Source organism: Halichoeres trimaculatus, unplaced genomic scaffold, assembly GCF_033239565.1.
Source record: "Halichoeres trimaculatus isolate MK-OKI-2021-1 unplaced genomic scaffold, fHalTri1.1 fHalTri1_scaffold_20, whole genome shotgun sequence".
Taxonomy (NCBI): domain Eukaryota; kingdom Metazoa; phylum Chordata; class Actinopteri; order Labriformes; family Labridae; genus Halichoeres; species Halichoeres trimaculatus.
Genome location: NW_027437198.1, coordinates 12,873,138 through 12,895,332, shown reverse-complemented (window position 1 = coordinate 12,895,332; position 22,195 = coordinate 12,873,138). Strand labels below are relative to the sequence as shown.

General features: G+C 41.2%; 1 protein-coding gene and 1 long non-coding RNA gene across 3 annotated transcripts; both read right to left on the bottom strand.

The window, feature by feature from the left end:
• Window positions 1–540: 540 nt before the first annotated feature.
• Window positions 541–21,202, bottom strand: LOC141810024 (uncharacterized). 2 transcript variants are annotated; one of them, XR_012600037.1, is made up of 4 exons: window positions 21,137–21,202; window positions 1,559–1,606; window positions 1,449–1,469; window positions 541–1,341 (listed from the first exon to the last, which is right to left on the bottom strand). It is a non-coding gene; the product is annotated as an uncharacterized LOC141810024 (long non-coding RNA). The 2 variants fall into 2 exon arrangements; XR_012600036.1 differs by having other exon boundaries at window positions 541–1,469.
• foxd7 (forkhead box D7) lies at window positions 16,292–17,617 on the bottom strand. Its single transcript, XM_074697020.1, has one exon. It carries the CDS (start codon window positions 17,385–17,387, stop codon window positions 16,443–16,445), a length of 945 nt encoding a protein of 314 aa, XP_074553121.1. The 5' UTR covers window positions 17,388–17,617; the 3' UTR covers window positions 16,292–16,442.
• Window positions 21,203–22,195: the final 993 nt, after the last annotated feature.

The window sequence follows — 22,195 nt, the reverse complement described above, 5'->3', positions numbered from 1 at the left end:
AAAGTGAGTTTTATTGAGGATTAGACAAACCACTTATCAAATTCTGACATGAACTATTTAGCATAGAACAATTTTTATTTATATAATATGCAGAAAAAAGAATGTGGGTGTTTCTTTTTACCTTATATCCAATAATTTTCTTTGAAAATAAATGAATGAATAAAAAATAAAACAAGAGCTCAATTTTTTTGCATTTTCAATTCCCTGAATTTTTTGTCATGTTCGAGCACCAAATATTCTTTTTCAATAATTCAAGCTAAAAATCTGAGAAAGAAAACAGTTAAGGTTAGACAGAATTTTTATCAGCTGATTTTACATTTTCTGATTAAAACAACAGTTCACAGCACATATTAAGCAGAGATAACATTAAATTTAAAAATCAAGGAAATAAGGAAAGCAGGATTGCTGTAAGATTATTTTTCTAACCTAGTGGGATTTGGGCTGAATGTTCAAAATTTGAGGTTTGGTTATAACTGTTAATATTCTGCTGAGTTATTTTACATTTAACACAGGATTAAAAATCTGTATGACCTCCAGTTTGACTAGATATGCTGCCATCATATCTCCAAACTGTGATTATTTTAACCCAAAGACCTGAAATAAAGATGACTCAGCCAATCTTTCTGATCCTTTTGTCACTTTTTCCTTGTGATTGATGGCGGAGAAACCGGGCCTCTGAGGGAGTGAGCTCCACTATCACAGGCAGATCATGTTGGATCTGCATTGGAAAAATAAACCTCCTCAGTGTTGTGATGGTTCTGAGGAGGCGCTGTGACTCTCAACAATCTGTGGTTTGCTCCAGATCAAACAGTGCTCTCGTTTTTTTGAATTTATCATTCAGCGAACCCGCCCTCATTAGTCAACGGCACTCAGCAAGTTGTAGGGTCTAATTCTGCGGGGCGGCCCAAACTTATCACCCTTCGTTTCAACATGGTGGGCTGAAAGCCTCTTATGCTGTTCCAGACATCTGACAACAGCCACATTTATTTATTGACTTCATTTCGCTCTCAGGGCAGACTTTACAGCTCCCCTGAGTGATGCAGAGTTAATGTAGAACTGCTTATTGCTCGTGAGTGTTTTTTCACTCCTCCTCCTCCTGTAAACTGTTCTTAAGTGTTTAAACACTCGGATAATGACGTGCTGTTGTGGAAGTGAAAAACCATGTGGGATAAAAGGAGAAAAAAAGCATCCGTGTGGGCTTCCCTCCCCGAGGAGAGAGTGAACCACCGACGACAGGATGAGAGAGGACGGCCCTGTTCATCATCATGAACAAGCGTCCACGGTGCTGTCGTGTCGAGGCTGCAAAGGATCCCTCGGCCCCTCTGTGCTGCACATGGAGCTCTAGGTGTGAAAGGATTCCTTGAGATGGCTCTTTGCAAACATGTGCTTCTGAAAATTTTCTGAAAATTTCAGGAAACCTGCTCCTGAAGTCATCTGAAGTTCCCCACCTGACATGGGGACTGTAGGGTCTGAGGAGACAAAACATTTAAAAAAAAGGACATTTTAAGATTGTATACACTTCATACAGCAGCTTTAGAGTGTGAAGAAGTAATCAAACCTTTACTGGAAGACTCTCCTGGAGAGCGATGAGAAGAAGCAGACTCAGCTTCCATCACACAGCAGAGACAGGAGAGGACAGAGACCAATAGGAGGAGGCAAATAAAGAAGTTAGCTTTAAATGTTCTGAGAAATCTAAGAGGAAAAAACTCTGGTACATTTGGAGCCAGGTTAACGTTGCTCTCACCTCCTTTTCATTCAGATTTTATTAATTTCTCTGAAACTGTAGAGACCTTCAGAGAGTTTGCGTTAACTTGATATGTGTCCTGGTGAAAACAGTCAAATGGTAGTCACATATAAAAACAGGGAAGGGTCTTGAGGCTCTGATCATTAAGGAGCATTCCATTCTGTTGTTCTTCGGTGTTCCATTCCATTTAGTTTATTCATGCTTTCTATTCTAAAGTAACAGTTTTGCCACAGTTTCAACAGGCAGAGGCGAAATATGCATAGACTGTAAAAAAAAGGGACGTCAACTTGCTCTGCTCGAAGTGAGGTCTTCACAAAAACTGCTCCCCCTGGTGACTGGCTGCAGTATAGGTAAAAAAAAAAAATCTGGCTCTCCAGTCATTCCAGATGGGCTGTGGTCAAACTTAAAAAAAATAATACACCTCATAGAAATGTTTCTCATGACCGATTGTTGTGGTGATTTGAAGATATTATTTGGCTGCCTTGTATTCAAGTTCTCGTTTTTCTAAAAAGTTTCATTTCATTAGTTGTAAGAAAAAAAACTGTTTTATGTCACGTTTAACGATGATTAACTGCTGATATTTTTGTGTATTGTTTCGGGGGTGGGTGGGTGGGGGGTTGTAAAATATGTCAGGAGGGGGAGTCAAGAAGTGTTAAGATTCTCAAAGAAATGATAATTATTTTTGTCACCAGGCTCCACTCAGATTCCCCCAAAATCTCTCAGTCGTTACTGTGCAGACTCTGGCTGCCAATGTCTGTGCACCTGCACCTGTGACGGGGGTAATTTGGCTTCAAAACTGCACAATGGTACATGGCGGAGCCACAATGTCCACTCTGTATACAGTCTGTGGAAATATGCTGAAGCTTTTCCATGGACTGATCTGATGTGACGCCAGGCTGGTTTTGGCATTACAGTTGCTGTTAGGAGTTAAACACTGTTACGCAGTTTTGACCAATCAGAATCAATCAGAGTAACTGGCACAGTTGGGGACTAATCTTTAATAAACAGTTTGGCTTTTTTATTTACACTTTTTAGTTAGCTGTCCAACTTTTCTCACGTCCTCCATGCCATCACTTAATGTTTCAGTGTTATATTTGTGACTCAGTTTGTGATTTTATTTTTATATGACCTTGTGTTTTCCCTGTTAACAGAGATATAATAGCTGTATGAATGATATTACACCAATGAATCAGACCACACAATGACGGATTAGCCCACCCAACTCTGGAATGCAAAGCACATTATTGTGAGAGTGCTTTTAATTTGGTTACAAATCTCGACTTCCTACAATAAACAGAGAGCAGCATGTGGTCGATTCATATGTGGAGAATCACCATAATCAGGAACAAGCCTTTCCTCCTGCAGAAAATAGGAAACAGAGCCCGAATTACATAAAGTTCAGTCTTAGTGTGACTCAAGAACAATGCTTAAAGAAATACTTTCACACTGCTGGGAATACTGTTGTTGTGATTGAGGAGGAAATTAATGGCAAGCTAGCGTCAGTGGGAAAACTCACAGACAAGCCTTCCCGAAATCCACCAATGAGCATGTATTTAACTTTTACTTCAAAAGTAAAAAAAAGTACGGCAAGTGTCAGAAGATCTGCAAAAGCCACAATGTGAAAGAAAACAACAATGCTAACGCAAAAGCGGTAACGGGAATGCAAATCCTACAACCTTAACAGAAGTACATCCATTTTTTTAAAGCTTAAACTACAATAAATAAAGCTTATGGGTCACACCATGTGATATCCTTCTTTCTATAGTAACCGGTAATGTATTATCTCGATTTAGCTTAATGAAATGGTCATGTCATAACGTTAGCATTATAGCTTTATTTATCACAGCTGAAGAAAAAAATTGAGACATTCATTTACTTTCTTTCACAACTTGGAGTCCATTGGGATAACTGACCTCTTAACTTCCACTGTGGCTATACCTCCGTAGTGTTGGGGCTTTCTCATTCATGCAGTAGTGTTTGCATTCATGTTGTTGCTTTTGTATTTGCATTGTTGCTTTTGCAAATTGTCTGACACCTACTGGCCACTGTAAAAAGTGTGTAGAAATGGATTTATTTAGTGACATCTAGTGGTCAGACTCCAGATTGACTGAAGTGGCCACAAACACTATTTTTCACGTCATCTAAAAATCTCTAAAGCTATGGAAGAAAGATATCCACTGACACTATTAGCACTGCAGAGATAACCACAAATTGCCAAGGAGGCTAGCTGGTTCCCTAGTCTTATCCTGATGCTGCTTAGTCTCCCCTTTATTTTAGGACAGGTAAAAGAACCACTACTGCCCCCCAGCATGAACCTGTTAGTAACACAACATTGCTGTCTGCTTATTTTTAGCACATTATCAGTGTCTGTTGTTTTAGAAAAGTCATCAGTAATGTTAGATTTCACCGTGCTGCTTTAGATTAATTTGGTTAGATGGGACCTTGCTGTAAGTCTGATTGTTGAATGTGACACTGAAGGAGTTATGTTCTTAAAGAACAAATTTGACTTCAGATATTTGTCCCACTTTCAGCTTCTTTGGAGTGGAGTCCTGCAGAAATGACATATTTCTGTCGCTGGTTTTAATCCTCTGTTTCCTCAACAGAAGCTAAAAAGGATTTTCTTGGATTTGGGATTGTTTCAGAAATAAGCTCTGTGACAAACAAAGGTTTAATAGTCTTACATGTTTTGTTAAGCAAGCTAATCTACACCAACAAACCTCTTTAATAGTTCAAAGCTGCTGTGAGGGAATTTTCTGTTTGTCCATAGGGGGCGCCAGAATGAACACATTCTGCTCCATCTGATGGTGCATTCTGCTACAATTAAAGCATAACGAAGTTGGGAAGTGGTCCAACTTTTGGATATAATTCCATGACTTTATGCTTGAACCATTGCTGAGTATCCTAGGTAATTATAAAGTCTAGTTTTTTACAGGTTTAACAGTGTTTCATGATAATCAATATGCTCAAATAAAAGCTAAGAGCTAAAGTCCTGTTGTGGATCAACATGGATCACAGATGTGTTAGCTTGTATTTAACAACATATCCGCCATTAGTAAGTTATATTTAGTGTATGGATGGGAGGCCATGGATGGTGTTTATCAAGATTTGACCAGTTAGAATCAAGCTTTTAACACAATAAAGTAATAAGAAAAAAATTGAAGGGGCCCTGGATGGAACCCTGAGGAACACCTTGAGAATAAAGAAATTGATCTGTTTGAATTTTAACCTCAGCCTTACCTGTTAAATCTCTGTAAACCACTCTGATGCTTGTTCTTTAAAGGTCATAGGTTTAATTTAGCCATTTTCTTTTACAGATTGCACTTGGTCGCAACAGGAGATTCTTATCTCAGAGGATTTGACCATAAAAGACAAGAAACACAAGTTGTTTTGGCCTGATAAGAGTGTTTCAAAGGCTCAAGAGTCAGAATCACATAACTTAGACTAGAGGAGGAGACATTATTGGCATCATTTCATTAAAATAATTGTATGTGGCTGCAGTTCATATTACCCAACAGTTATTATCGCATTGCTCCCCTCTGCTTCTTGAGGCTTATCATGTTTTTCTTTTTTTCTTCTGATTGAATTGAGGCCGTGTTTCTCTCTTTTTTCTCCCTTTCACAGAACGCCTTCAACTCAGCAGCTTTTTCAAATTTGGGGCTTGCGACACTCAGCCAAAAGCCGCAAATTACCCCCCTCTAGCAGCAGCGAATTAGGAACAATTTTGTGTTAGCTATAAAAAAAAGAGGGAGCGAGAGAAGTGAGGGGAAAATATAGCTTACACCAGGGACCACCAACAGAGGCAACATGGGATGAACGGCTCGTTGGTCGACAGTTTGGGTGGCAGGGCGGTGCTAGAAAGCAGCCTCAGTGATCTTCACAGCAATCAATCCTATCATATCACATCTACATAATACAGCACAACATCCATTAGCAAACACAAAGCCTGGATGAGTGGATTTATGTTGCTGTTGCAGGATGTTTGCAGGCCTATGAACAGTTCCCTGAGCACACACAGACCTGCAGGGTTGTCCTCTCAGCACCCAGTTTCATTCACTCCGGTGACACCTCAGAAAAAGATCTGTATGAAGTGACAATCCAGCGCCTGAAACGCTCATTCTCCCCTCTCTAAGAGGGTGGGATTTTTTGATTTCCCCCTGCTATGCGGTTGGTCCCTCACTAATGTTAAAAAGAGTCTTTTTTTCATGTTTCTGACAAAGCGTGAGGTTTGGCATGCCCACTTAATCTGCTTTCGTTGAGCCAATCCATGTTTTTCCCATTCTGGCACCCCACTCCACTCCCTTTTAAAATCCATTTCCAAGTTGTAATATGCCACTGCAGACGTTACTGAGGGGAGAAAACCAAATGTTAAAGAGGGGGGATAGAGAGAGAAAGTGCAGAGGCAGGTTTCCAGCTATGACCTGGATCGTTTTCAAATGTCCCTGCCGCCTGGTGAGGAAGGCAGACCACTTTGTCTTCCATGTTGGGGTTACTGACTCTCATTAGGCCATACATGGTGCTCCACGCAGGCCTCAGACTGTACCTCTGAAACCAGAGCCTGCACAGTCACAGTCTGACCCCTCTCTGACACATCCAACCCCACATGTTAATTGTACTTCCTGCTCCCTGTTTGATTAAATGACAGAGGGTTTAAAGTCTTTGTTTGTTCGGCTAATGGCTCTCATTTAGTGTAATAAGTGGTTCAGGGGGCTGCTGCGGGTGACATCACACTCACGCTGCGTTTGATGTGAGGCCGGTAAAGGGTGAACTTCTCTCCTGGTGGTTTGGACTCTGTGTACCTGCACGTGTTGGTGAGCAAAGAAATGAAGCAGCTGCCTCCAGGGCTGAGGGAGGAAGCCAGGGCAGAAGGTTTCAAAACTGCAATTCCTGTAGTGGCCACTAGAGGCTGGCTACAAAGGTGAGTCAAGACCCATCAGATCTCAAATTAAAATGAAAATATTTACAACAGATTACATATTGTTCACAGCTGGGTGTTAAAATATTTTTGGTATCTTGGGATTATTTTCTCAATACAAGAACTTCACAAAATGTGAATTTTTATTTTTCCATCATTTAAGAACAAGTAAAGAGGGACAGTACCTGAATTTTTTGAATAAGTAGGTGGGTGCCATAGACTGTATTTAGAGTTGACAGCGTGGCTCCGCCATTTACCATTGTACAGTTTTGAAGCCAAAATGGCCGTCACAGACGCAGCATTGGCAGCAGTCAGCGGCCAGAGTCTGCGCAGTAGAGACTGTGAGGGATTCTGGGAGAATCTGAGTGGAGCCGGGTAACAAAAATAACATTTCTTTTTCTTTTTAGAGTCTAATCACTTTTTGAGTCAAAAAAACACACAAAAAAAACCACAAGAACAGTAGCTGTCAATCATCGTTAAAAATGGTTAACCTCTTATAAGTAATGAAAACGAAACTTTTCAGTAAAAAGAGGACCTGAATACAGGGCAGCCAAATGATATCTTCAAATCACCACAACAATCGGACGTTAGAAACATTTCTATGTGGAGTATTGTTTTTTTTAAGTTTGATCACAGCCCATCTGGAATGACCGGAAAGCCAGATTTTTTTAACCTATACTGCAGCCAGTCACCGGGGGAAGCAGTTTCTGTGGGGACCTCACTCCGAGCCGAACAAGATGGTGTCCATTTTTTTTTACAGTACTAACTACTTGCTAGGCGTCAACTGCAGCTAATTTACTTTCATTTCATGATCATGTTGTCGGAGTGATTAACTTTTTCATGCTGATATCAAATAAATAATATTCTCTTCCTTGTGGTTTATTTAGTTGACTCACTGCCAAACAAGTAAAGTGAAAAGCCAATAATACTGTCTTTATGTGTTAACATTTATTAGCAGGTCTTAAGGAGGAGGCATTGCTAATTTACCTTTTGTTTAAGAGATAAAGGAGGCAGAAGTTCCTCACCAGCTTGTAAAATTTTTCTTCAAAGTTCCAGCATTGTCCTTTCTTCTTCGTGTCTCACTGAGGTACTTATCAATTTATTAACACTGCTGCTAAGTTTTGGCCGGTATCCGTAAGCTTTGTGGGAATGAACAGAAATACAGATGAAATGAACACTGAGAATGGACAGAAGGCTCCATCCATATCCAGATACGTATTTAGCGCCGAGCATAAGTGGGCTTTCAGTATCTGCTTTAATCATATCTGGCTTTTTGGACCAGAAGTTCTCAATTTTTTTAGACCACTTTTAGACCCCTTTCAGACCCCTTTCAGGTGAGACATTTATACAAGGACCCTCTCCTTATTGTAAGATTAATTAACCTAATATTAATGCTAATTGATAATGAACTATGTAGTATTTTGTATCGATAAAATTAAGCCACTTTATACTTTCCAAGTAATTCATTTTATAAACTTTGAAAAAATGTCAGTGAGGGCATGAGGTTGAAAATTTCTGTGTGAGGAAGAATTCTGAAGAGCAACAAGAGGTGGAGGAGGGACCGAGTGCCCACCCGAGGAAATCCATCCTGGCTGCCTCATCAACTCTTTTGGAAACAGATGTCGTAAAGAGGAGGATCTATCTGCTATAAAAACCTCAAACACGACTGCAGGATTTCTGGAGATGCCCGATGGAGCGATTCCTCCAGAAACTCGTCTCACTCTGTGGGTAAGGAGAGAACATCTCAGAGTTTTCAGACACTTCAGTTTGTTTGGACAGTAATATTGGAGATCAGTGCGTAGTGGAACAAAGTTTTTAAAGAAGTGGTGGGTGTATCATTAATTCTTCTTCAGATCGCTCACGCGTGTTTCTCTATTTGCTTTCAGATGCTGGTGTTTGTTTTTTGTCTTTTGACCTTTTTGTTCCTCTGTCTTCACCACTTTTCATCTTGATTTTATTGTCCCCTCTGCCCCCAGCTGCAGATCTCCGCGCTCGCTTTCTCTCTTTATTTTCTCCCACTCCCACTGAGCGCGTGGCTGAGGTGTGAGATCATTCTCCTTCTGGGTGGCTTTCCTGCTATATGTCACTGTCATCTGTTGGCACTGAGGCTTGAGGGGGGTCCCTCTTTTCCAAAAACACACCGCACTCTGCTTCGCCACCCTGAGAATAATAAATTCTTGGGCACGAGACTAGAGAAGGGTGCACCAGTGGAGCAGAGTGTGTTTTACTGGTCTTGGCAGGGTAACACATAGACCGGTGAGAGAGGGAGAGCAGGGAGGGGCTGGGGGGCACAGCAAAAAGAAGGGTGGAAGATTTATAATTGAATAACTCCCCCAAAGCAGGGCAGCGGGGATCAGCTCTGCCAGGAAAAGCAAACGCAAAAGACCAAGCAAGGCCTGTGGAAGTGAGCCATTAAAGTGAGAGGAGAGAAAAACCTCAGTGATGATCAGGTTTACAAATGATAACTGAAAAACCACAACACCTGAGACCCCCTGATCACCCAGAGCGCAATCTATAGCTGCGAAATTCAGCCTCTAGAAAGATCTAGAAAAGATAGAATTAACAACATGCAAGCAAGCAGTAACCTGTGGTCTAAAATGATTAATCCAGAGCAGAAGTGCTAAGCACTGATCCCTCTGAAAACTGTGTGCCCCTCCAAACAAACTCTTGAATGGGTGACCCGGGTTCAGGCCCAACGCTTGGTACCGTTCCCTCATGTAACTCTTGCTGTGTCCAAATGCATAGAAAGCCTGAAATGAAAAAAAACAAACAAACAAAAAAACAAATGACATAAAACTGCAGTTCCAGAAGTGTCCACCAGAGGCTGGCTGCAGAAACACAATAAACCACATACACACCCATTCAAAAAGTACATCTTTACAACAGGAGTTACAGCCTGGGTTGGGTCTGAATAGCTAATTTCTCTGCCAGCACACACTGAACGTGGAATTTACTTTTCCAGAACTCGTTACTTTTGAAGTTGTTAAACAAATGAATTTTGCCCATATAAGGGCGTAGCTGACTTATCTGACAGATGGACAAGCAGGGACGCCTCTTTACCTCATCCTAACTCCAACAAAGCTAGATTGAGTTCAAAATCAGTGAAGACCCCGTGAACAATGAACTTTAATACCACGTATAAGACATATATAAGGTGAAGTCACATAGATTATGCACGTAATATACAGCCTATATTCAAAACAGCACACTCAGGCTGGAGCTGAATTAAAGTCTGAAATGCATCATGGCTGTTTTGATCTAAATCTGGTATTCTTTGTGTTAAAGCACAAATATGTCGAACCCCTCCCACAATCTACAGGACTTATTTTGATCCAAACACAGCAACACGAGGACACCCTTTGTTATACATTTTGTACTTGTGTGCTCTGTGTAAACTTAATTCTAATCCCAGGGGTGCTGACTGCATTGACTGTTGTTGGCTTTAAAGCTGCAGAAACATATGGATTAAGATTTTATAAAGAAAAGAGAGAGCTATACTGAGGCTGAGGTTTACAGATTGGGTTCAAAGTGAGCCAGATACTAATATCTGGAGGAAAGTGGCAGTTAAATGATCAAATTATTCTTAGAAGGAGACATAAAAGGACAATAAATAAATGAAATAGCAAAGGATCATTAAAGAACAACAGATTTTTTTCCGAAAGATCAAATCTACCTAACAGCTGTGATTCATCCTAAACAGCAAACTGACACCAGGGAAAACCAGATCACACAGCACATCAAATCAATCCACAGAGAGAAGTCTGTCACAGTCTGCCTGTTGACTCTGTGGTAAAAGGGAGAGTGTCTCAGGCTGGTCTCAGAGTGGGGACCTGATAACAGTGTGAGGAGCTACTGGACCCCACAGATCTCTGGTAGAGAAAAGTGGAGCAACATCCTCTCATGCAATCCAGACAACGGACAGCAGAGCAGCTGAGGATCAGGTTCTAAAGGTTGAACTAGAAACATTTAGTAAACTCTAGGGGTCAGATTTGTGACAAAAATGCTCTCTTTCTCACCCCTACAACTGGTGAGGGGATCGTGGCCTATGGGACAAAAACTTTGTGATGCAAGTGTCAATAGTTTACCTTCGAAAACATTTAATACAAATTATTTTGTGCACAACACAAACCACTATCTTCATGTTATTATTCCTTCATCTGGTGCATTTTATGTAAAATAACATCAGTGACATCCAGAGGAGATTGTAAACTACAATATACATTAAATTAGCTGTAGCCTACTCTGTTTTAGTACGGAAGGATTTATCAGATTAATTGTATATTTTTATTCGAATTCATCTATCATGAAGAACACACTGATGTTACCAAACAGGCAGGAAATCCCTCTGCTTTTCTACGTCCTTCTAGTTATCGTATCTTTCAAAATTAAGCTCAGTGACACCTGGAATTCTATGGAGGGCTTAACGCCGATTTAGAGATGGTTGTAAAAATTTTGGCGTAACTCATGTTTTACACTGAAGTTGCGTCAGATATTACGTCACATTTGAACTTGCATCCATCAGGCATTGAACATGAACTGTATAATCAATAGCCGATTCTCCACGACACCATTTGTCTGTTTCGGGTTTTTGAAGCAAATCAAGAATCACGGTCACATTGGAAGCATAGACTGTTTAAAACATGGATGTAGCCTCCCCGACATCCCCCATCTGTTTCCGAAACAGGAAATGAAGCAAATTGGAACGCTATAGGGCGCCTGTCAGTCACATGACCTTAGCTGTGCCTTTGATAGGGCGAGCTTGCGATCTTAATATCCTCTGAACTGCAGAGTAAAGCCCTTTGCACACCAGACGCATATTTTTTTGCGTGAATATTTCGTACATTATTTATTTTTTTCGAACCAACTGTTTTAGATTGCAAGCTTTTACACCGCAATTTCGCTGAATTGCGAGTATTATTTTTTCGGAACAAGGTCAATTTATCCAAAGTTTCGCTAGCGACGAGTACACATCCGACCAATCAAAATGCTCGTTGTTGACAAGTCACATCCCAAGCACCTGATTCTTTACAACAAAAGACCTAAAAACTACTAAGACAATGATTACAAAGACATCATTTTGGGGACAATAGCTGCAGAGATTGATTATGATGCCTCCAAATTTTTCGCAATTTTGTGCTGTTTATTCACGTCGCCTTTTCGAAAAAACATCCACCCCCCTGTACAGTGTGTGCTGATAGTAAATTTAGCAATTCAGACAGGAGACGTTTTTTGAACCAGGCTGTAAATATGTTAATTTTTGCTTTGAAAATGGCTTTTTTTGGCTTGGTGTGTATGCGACTTCTGGAACTTCCGGAGCCCCCTCCAAGTGGACACTCTGGAAACAGCAGGTTTTAGCACTTCTGCATTGTCTCTTATTCTTAGACCGGAGGTTGCTGCTTGGCACTGACTGTACTCTGTCATGTTATTCACAGAAACCAAACGTAAATCTACCGATGAGTGACCACTACTACAGCATCATGAAAACTTCCTCTGAACAGGCAGAAACCTGGAGCAGGACCAGACTATCGGTAAACAGTCATCCCCCTCTGGAGACAAAGAGCTAAGACACCGATTCTGTGATGTCAGCTATTTCTAATGGCCTCTGTAAAACTCCAACAGCGTGATATAAGATGAGAAAATATTTCAGGAGAGTTGATTCCAAATTAAGCATTTCACACAAAAACACAGAGGAGTTGTTTTTCTTTTTCCTGGCCGTAGGATTTCCCCCAGAATGCATCACGCTCCCATCTGACTTGAAGGTCTTTGTGGCGGCACGAGGCGGGGTGCTCGATGAATGAGTTTATCTTGACTTTTTGGCAAAGCGGAGGGGGAAAGCAGAGAGGTTCGGCATGAATGGAGCTCTGACTGAGTGGAGAGAGCTGCTCCACATCAGAGGAGGTTATGAGCTGTAATAACTCACTGATAATCCACCGAGAGGAGAGCAGACCTCCTCAAAACAGACCTTTACTGACTCAGGTTTTAAACCTCCTCTGAGTTTTTATTTCTGGATTCTATTTTCTTTTTAAACCTGTTTTATTTTCCTGCCTTTTGGAAGCACTTTGATGTAAAAAGTGCTTGATGTAAAGGTTAAACATATATACAAACTTCAGCGGTGTTACACCGCATGCAGCTCTGACAGCTCTGCCCATTCATCCCATCCACTTTGTGATAAATCACTTAAATGTGGCGTGAAAATAAGGCTCTGTGGTGACATTTTCAATTTGAGACACGCAGCCGCCTTGTGACAAATTCTCAGACACTTTAGAGATCACATGACGGAGGAAAGGTTGATTTAAAAAATGTCTGGTAAAAAAAAAAAAGAAAGAAAAGGAAACGCTTACTGTTAATCATTAAAGTAAGGAGCTTAGAGCGGACTTAATAAAGCATGTCGCACTGAGTGACGCATGGAGGGGAAAAAAGTCAAGTTAAAAGGAGTTGAAACAGAGTGCAGGCAACTTTTACCTCCTTAAAGATGGAAAATTGATGTACACACACACACACACACACACACACACACACACACACACACACACACACACACACACACACACACACACACACACACACACACACACACACACACACACACACACACACACGAGCCCAGGGTGTCTGGTTTGCTTATTTTATCAGGTGCAAAGACTTCTCCCCCCTCAGCCTCCCTCCTCATCTGCAAATCAGACTTTGCAGCCATCTGCTTCACTTTGTGCAGAGAAAGTTCACCTCTGCAACTAAATCAGACTTTAAATCCTCCAAACTGAAGCTCAGTGTGTGTGTTTTGACATCTCAAATCAAAAGAAAAATGCACAACTTCATCTGTGTGTTTGACTTTCTGATCAGATAAGCTGTAACAGCTCGGTGCTGCTGCGTTTGATACGAATCTTCTGTTTAACCGCAGCTCAGCCGCACTGTTTCAGATTAGCTGCACAAATATTAGACGTTTGGTTTTACCTTAAAAAAAGAGGAAACCTCAGAGCAGATTGGATTAAATCTGAGCATCAGAAAGTTTAAAAGCACACAGAGAAGCATGGCTCTCCATCTGATGTGCTGGGCGCTCACAGCTCTGTCTCCCAGCCTCAACTGAGTGATTCATCTTAGACTCAGAATAGAGTTAAATAAATACCTCCATGCTCTGAAACCAGAGTTATTTTACTGCTGCAGCGTCTTCTTAAACGAGAGAGACAGAAAAAATAAATCAGATCATCTGCTCCAGGGCGGTAATCACATGTATATTTGTCTAAGCTTTGATTCAGCAGACTTACATCACTGTACATGAGCAGCTTTTTCTGCACGTTTGAAGTCAGGGTTTTACTTTTCCTCTTGAGTATTTTTCAATGGGAAGTGTTTCACTTTTCTTTACTTTACATTTTGCATACACTACATTGTAAAAAAAAAGAAGTGAAAACAACAGCAAAACCAGCTTTTCAGGATCTGTGTGGCTGTTTTCTGATTGTTGGATGAACTAACCTGCAGCAGAGGAGAGGTACATGCATGCTCCTGCAGAAATAATAACAAGAAGACTTCAGGAAAGCTGGATTCCTCATCAGCTGAACATTTATGTCACTAAGTCGACACCGAGCTGCAACCTGAACATCATCATAATGAGCCAGACCAGCAGTTTTCACAAACTTTGCAGCCTGCACCCAAAGATTTCTGTGCCAGAGACTGGAGACCTCCTGCTGTGGGGAAACACCAACAGACCAAACCGAAAACAGACAAAACAGAAACCAAGGATGCTTTGGATGCTTTCTGACTACTTGTTGATTTGTGTGGAATCAGTCTACCTAAACTTAATTTAAAATAGATTTTCAGCTGGACTGCGATGTGCAAAGGGACTGCAAACCCAAAAAACAGCTGCAACAGCTACATTTCCTAACTTTAACCTGCTGCGAGAGAATCCTGCACACGTTAAATGCTGACACACCTGAAGGAAGAGAAGCAGCTGCATCCACTGACGAAAACTTTTACTCCTCTTGAGTTAAACTCTCAGTGAAGAAACCTTGCTTTTACAAAAAGTGTTTCTCCCTCCCTGCAGAGCGTTTACAGCCTTCAACTGTAAGACAAAGAGGAAACAATAAGCAGCCACACACAGCTGTTTGGATTATTATTGGATATCAGTCATGGATGAATGTAGCAGAGATGTTTGTCTTCCAAAGAACTGGACTCATGCAGCAGCTGAGACATGTGAAGTGTTTGAAGAAATGTAGCAACAGAAGAATAAAGATGTTTGATTGTTACTTTGATGAAAAGCATGAAACTCTCCTTTGTCTTGTTTTGTCTTCTGTTTGAAATGTTTGAAACTTCTCTGTTTGTCATGTGTTAACTCCGACCTGATGGTGGAAAAGAAAGGGCTGCGTGGAAATAAATGTTTGGTCCATTTTTTTGTGTCACTGTTTCATCTAAGAGGACATGAGGGACATGCTTTTTGGTCTTTAGCTGATTTATTCTGATTGGAAAATCGTGAAAAACTTTAGAAGAAGAGGATTTTTGTGTCAGATTTGATCTGCAGAGCCTGCAGCATTGAGCTGTAAGAAGAGCATGCAGCTTTTTAATGAGTTATTCTGAATCCTGCATCCCTGCAGCTGGACTCACGATGTCCTGTGAACACATAAGGGTTGAACGCTTGGTGTGCATGATGTGCAAAGAGAAAATCCTCCTAAAGCTTCACTTCCACTGTCTGAGCAGCTCCACAACCTGAGATCCTGCTGCACAAATTAACATTTTTCACAATTAAAATGACACACAGGTGTTTTACAGCCTGTTTTCTGACTGAATAAATCAATAAATAAGATTTAAATAAGGAACGCATTCAAAGCTGCTGCTTTTTCCTCTCAACACAAGCTGCTTTTTAAAAAAGGAGGCGGCCTTTAAATGTAAGACTCAGCATTTAATTTTGAAACTAGAATTTCTAATAAAAAAACAGGAATTAAAATGTTTTAACACAGTATCTTTTTAAATAAAGATGATAAATAGTTAAAGGGAATATTTCAGAAAAAGGATCTATGACTGATTAGATACCAGAATTACCACACACACACACACACACACACACACACACACACACACACTGTGCAAACTGCTGCTTTTCACATCTTTTTTTCCACCGAGCTTCACTCACGATTTTTACTTTCATTTTTCAAAAAAAGTTTTCACCTTAAAAATAATGAATAGAAAATTAAAAAAACTTACATTTTCAGAAATTATGTTTTTAATTATAATGACGCTTCGTGAATCAAACTGCTTGTGTTCTATTTTGATGAGCACAGATTTAACGCTGCGTGAATCTGTGCCCGAAATCAGGCCTCACACTTCATTTTCAATCATCACGATGAAGTTTCCCTGATTGTGTTTTATTTTCGAGTGTCTCAAATGCAGCTTCTCATCTTCTAACGTTTCAATGGTTACATGTATTTTGTGCAGTTTTATCAGGAGAAGTTGAGGTCTTAGATTTTTTTTAACTTAGAATCATGGAGTGAAATTAAAAACACATCCTGCAGCAGAGACAGTCTGCAGGTTGCACCACAAAATGTGTCTGAACGCAAGCTTTAAATATTCACCTTTATTTTCCAAAAGAAAGAGCTCAGGAAACTCGTCATTAAATACTCAAACACAGAATGATGCTCAGTTCAAAAATAAAAAAAATAAAAATAAAAAGCTCAAAGAGAAAAGTAGAGTTTAAAATATTTACAATATTCCTGCAGAGCAGATTCTTCAGATTTCCACGCTGGGAGTCTCTGCTGAAGTTCGTCTGTTACCTGAGAAAAAGTCAAAGTCCTGCTCGCTCCGTTATTCGTTGCTGATGTGTTTGAGCTCTACGGTGCTCCTCTGAGTCCGTAATTTCTGATACTCCTGGTGTAAACTGAGGAAGTGAGGAGAAGCTGCGGGGTGGAAGAGCGCGGGGGACGCGTAGGCTACACTGGAGGTCAGAGGCGGGGAGTAGGCCGTGCACTGAGCCGGAGAGAAGGCTTCGATGCCGGGCTGCGCCTGCAGGAACGCCTTGGCTGTGAGCGCGCTGCGGGAGAAGAAGCTGGAGAGTGCGGGCAGGATGCTGCTGACAGGTGGGATGGTGGCGGGGCCGCAGGGGGAGGGCGCGTGGTGGTGCAGGTACGGGTATATATCCAGGCTGGGCAGCTGAAGCCCGTAGGCTCCATGCGGGAAGCCGTGCAATCCGCTGGGCTCCAGGTGCTGCTCCTTCAGGGGATCGAAGCGGAAATGCTGCCGCTTGAAGCGCTTCCTGCGCCGCAGAAAACTCCCGTTCTCAAACATGTCCGAGGAGTTAGGGTCCAGGGTCCAGTAGTTCCCCTTCCCGGGGTTCCCGGGCTCTCTAGGCATCTTCACGAAGCAGTCATTCAGCGACAGGTTGTGCCGGATAGAGTTCTGCCAGGCGGGGAACTTCTCCCTGTAGTAAGCGAAGCGGTGGCTGATGAAGTCACAGATCTCGCTGAGGGTGAGTCGTTTCTTCGGACTCTGCAGGATGGCCATCGTTATCAGAGCGATGTAGGAGTACGGAGGCTTCACAGACGCAGGACCTTTGCTTTTTCCCGGAGGACAGACCGGTTCGGGGCTGAAGCTGTCCCGCTCTGTGCTCAGGCTGCTGGAGGTCTCCGTGCTGCGCTCCTGCTGGTTCCTTGACTCATCCAGAGGTAAGAGCTGCTCCTCTCCGCTGTCTTTGACTCCTTCCCCTACCACGTCGATAACAATATCCTCCATGATGTCCAAACCCAATGTCATAGTAGAAGTCCGTAGGTAAAGCCAACACCACCTGCCAACAGGTGGGGGAGCGACAGCTCTGCTCTCAAACGATCAACAGATTTTTACGCACGGTTAATTTCCATTCAGAAAAACACCAACACAATCCTCCTCCTTCTCTCAAAGGAAGCAGTGTGTCCAAACCGCAGCGCATCCACACGTGTGTCCTCTCTTTGTGTTCCTTAAAAGAGCAAAACAGCGGTCAGCAGGCGATAGTGCGTAAAGCGTAAAAGAGTGTGCGTCCTCCGAGATGTCCAGCATCATCTGTAATCTCTGCTGCGTTCCTGCGGGTCGGGTGGATGTGATGTCACGTTGAGGCTCCAGGAAGAAGATCCTGACCAATGAAAACGGCGCAAAGGGTACCAAGCAGGTCCAGATACCAGCCTCCCAGCGCGCTCATCATCAGCGCGGTGGTGCCAAATCGACGAGGACGGCACAAATTCATTCATGAAAACATCCCGATGTGGAGGAAGAGTATTTTTAGAGTCTAAAGAATTTTTATAGTCAAGTGTTAATTACAGAATTAGTTTTTTAATCCAATGCCAAAAAAAGTTATTCAAAAATTCAGAAACCAAAATGAGGACGTGGTACGGTTTTTAAAATATTACTCTGTTTTGAATGATCAAGAATTCAACTGGATTATTTTGTTATTAATTTCACTTTAACTGAGTATCTATTTACAGAACATTATCCACCTTTAAAACAGATGTTTTTATATTATAACTGGTGGTGAAATTTAGTTTTAAAGGTTTGGAAATATGTGCGTAAAATGTCTTTTATCCCAAAATGAAAGCTGTAAATTTGATCCAAAAGAGCAGCTTTCATCGAAAATAAATCCAAAATGACCTTAAATAGAAATTAAACATTCGGAATAAGCTTTGGGAACATCAGATCACTATCCTGAATATAAACACTGAGTATAAAATCCCCCAAACACCTCTCTACGTGAGGCTGAGACTTAAGCTTTAATCCCCGCGGAGGCTCCAGCAGCCGCTCTTTACGCGCACACTTGACGCGCAATTACACGTTTTCAGACGTTCAACTGAGGATAAAACTGCAATGACTGATTTTGTTCTGCTCCTGAAAATAATAATTTGTTGCCTGCGTGCATGGGGCAGCGTTTATTCCTCCTTAATGTACAGCCAGGCTTTAAGGGGGATATGGATAAATATAAGCATGTGTGAAAGGGAGAAGAAACAATATTTGATTTGTTTAACCTGAGATCTGCGCATCAGAAATCCACACCCTCTGGTCTCCTGACAAAATCCGCCGTAACCCTGTCAGATTATCTCCTCTAATAATGGGCAGCTGAAGGCAGAGTGGTAATTTCGGGATGAAAGTAATAGATTTTTACTCGCTCAGACATAAAAGAGGAGTGAGGAGAGGAGGGCGCTTTTGGTATTGTTGGGAGGCCTCTGGTTGTTTGTGTTTAATGATGGAGCCCTTTGTTGGGGATTCCCACATTTCCTGCCTCTAATCGTATTGATACCTCGGGGCAGAGGGGACTGGGTCCGGACTGGGTGGGCTATACGGTACCAGCAAAGCTGCAGATGATTTTCTAAATTCATCACGCATGTCTTCAGATTGGAAACAGGCCCGCGCGCGTTGTGCGGTTCCAATAAGGCGAGAGCAGGAGCGTCAAATCTCCCCACGAGCTGAAGGTATGGCACAGAGTGCGTACGTTTACATCTGAAACAGATCAGAAAGAAAAGGAAAAGCTGTAGGGCGCGTGAGGGAGTCATTTTAGGGGACAGACACCTCAGGACAAGACATTTTCTTTGCTGTCCTCACGTGGACTTGAGTGCTTCCTGATGTTGAATTCACAAATACAGCTTCATTTTTTTATTGCTGGTTATTTTAAAGAAGAGGGAAACACAGTGTTAATTTTGGGCACAGTTTGAGGTGTTTTTCCTGTGTTATTGTAATAAAAAAAAGGCCAAAATATGAGAATCAACAACCTTTTTACCCTGAAGGCGCATTACGCACACACTTGATCAGAAACAAATGTGCTTTCTCTCAAAAAACGACAATTGTAGAGATGTTATTTGCTCTGTATCTCAGATGAAGAAGCAGGGGAGGACTGTGGGTGTAATAACATCATTTGGCAGGATCCAAACAGGCCTGCGGGATCTCCTTGGATCATCCTGGATAAATGAACCTCCATCCGTGCGGGTCAGGAGCAGAGAGCTTTAGATGAAGCTGTTACGGGCTACTTCAGTTGAAATGTTTTCTTATCTCAGTGAAAAAAGAAAGTTGAATCCCTCTCGCATGATTCAGGGAGTGTTGAAAAAAGAACGTGTTTTTCATTGGGAGCGGCTGAGAGAGCTTCAAAGCGCAGAGGATGTTTGCACATAATCTCTCATCTTGATTCCCTTAAACTCTTGGCAGCGTATTGGACAATAATATAACGTGTAATTTAAGGTATCATGAATCATAAGTGCACGAAACGAAGTACGAAGAGGAGCTGCTGAGCCAAACACACACACACACACACACACACACACACACACACACACACACACACACACACACACACACACACACACACACACACACACTTGTTTACAGGAGGATGGACTTCATGTGTAAATTTCACGAGCTGATGATCATTAACGTGTTATTTATGGGCTGACAGACGGCTCCTTAACGTAAAGTGAGTGATGCAACCTGCTCCCTGCATCCTATTATCTCATTGTTCTGTTGTCTGTAACTACTTTCCTCTCGTTTCTCTGTTGTATGGAGTTATTTATGAGAAATGACACGGCTGTAAAGACTCCCATCAATCACAGGACGGCTGCGCAGCGAGTCTGCAGCGACATCCTGTGTTCAAAAAATGAGACGAAGCTAACGTCTCTTCTGTGAAAAATGCAGTCTAAAAACACATCTGTACCACGAATGAACAAACGTACAGATGTAAAAAATAAATAAAACATAGCCATTTTTTTCAAATCAACCATACCATTTTTTAAGACGAGATTAGGGTGATAGCAGGGCTGAGCTACAGTAGCCTAGCATAAATGGTTTTAGCTAACTGTTGTGCTTTTAACGCCCGGCCAAACATCCTACATCTGTTCCTGTGACAAAGAATTAAAATTACATTTATTTTTTATATTAATGATTATTTTTAACACAAAACACAAAACACAAAATGAAAGAAATGATCAAACCAGTTTTAAAACAGAATAAAAAAAACTTTCATGGCAGGTATCCTAGCTTTATTATTTTAGATATGCTGCTACCAGCTGGCTAAACACCCTAATCTGATATATTTGAGCTCTTGACCACGAAAAAAACTAAAAGACAGATGAGAAAACAACCAAAATAAATGATTATAACAACTTAAAGATGCTGAGGAGGTTCTGTTTAAATTGGACTGCATTACCTAATGGCTCGGAGTCTCACTCATACTGTCGTAAAATGTGACTGTTCGGCGTTTGTTTTGGAACTTACTTTCTTTGTTCAAGACAACTTTTTTACCTGATACATCGGACGAGGCAAGGTATCTACCAGTATAGTAACATAGGTGTTGTTTGTGACAATTGACAACATGGAAACTTAGTTTCTACTGTACATCACTGGCTGGCTATATGTAGTGCTACTAGCAGCCCTGGGCTACGAAGTATCCGTAGGCTAACATGACAACAAGCAAACTGTTAGGAAGTACAGTAGTTTAGTAGTCGTCCATATGTAATGTTGTCAGATTGATCCTGTATCACCTCTGTTTCACTCACCCATTTGGCTTTGTTCTGCTCTTCTGTCATTTTTCTGTCAGTTAGGCTCCTGCCGTAAAGCAGTCCAGTCCTGCTCGACCCGATCGGGAAGACACAGAATATATTGGCAGGGATACCTTCATTTTAAAATCTGGATTGTAATCGAGCATTTATCCAGAGGGGAAACTTTTTTCAAGATCACTTTTAAACTCACCACAGCCCCTTTAAACAGATGCTAAAACATTAATGTCTTTTTATTTGAATGGAGTAACATTGTGCTGTATGTGAGTCACAGTTCTTCACAAGCTTAACAAGAATATACTTTTGGGCTATAAATTAGTCACTTTAATAGTTTCCAACTCTTCTCAATAAGTGAGGTGAGCCTGGAATTAGAGCTACCTGCACCAGAATCTTTGGTCAAAATGAGGGTGAAAGAGCCTCAGCACAGAGTATTAAAACACAGAAATTCATTAGCAGGAAGCCAATCACATAATTTTGTTTAACAGTGTAATTACAATAAAAATTTACAATGTGATTACATTTAAGCAGTGAGTGTTTAAAGACTGACTAAACACCCCCTTGTCTCTTGTAAATGATGGTTTTACTGCTTTGGAAACATTAAGGAGTTCCTGGAGTTGTCCAGCAGATGGCGCCCTTACTCCAGTCATTGCGGTTTTAAATTGGTCTCCTCATCACAGAAATCTTTGGAATTTGCTTGAAGTTAAGTGATGCTACAAACTTATTTTATGGAAAGTCTTTCTTTTATTTTTATATCTTATATCTTTTAATTTGTATTTTCTATGTGTTTTTACTTTTAAAACACTTCAGGATGTTCTGTTTTTCATCCCTGTGTGTCTTTTGGCTTTAATCACACATCGCTAAATTCTTTACTGCTGGGTTTTGTGTGTTTGTGAAGCACTTTGTAATTCTGGTTTTGTAAATGTCAAACAAATAAACATATAAACCATAAAACCATGAACTCCTTGAGCATATTTCTTTCTGCTCTGACACTGACTACAGAAAACCAAATGTTTCTGGGACACAGAGCAGAGGTTTTCAGTTTTATTTTGTATTTGGACT

Bases quoted from the DNA above. Each gene is read 5' to 3' on its own strand.
- foxd7 (XM_074697020.1), bottom strand. From the start codon at position 17,387: ATGACATTGGGTTTGGACATCATGGAGGATATTGTTATCGACGTGGTA.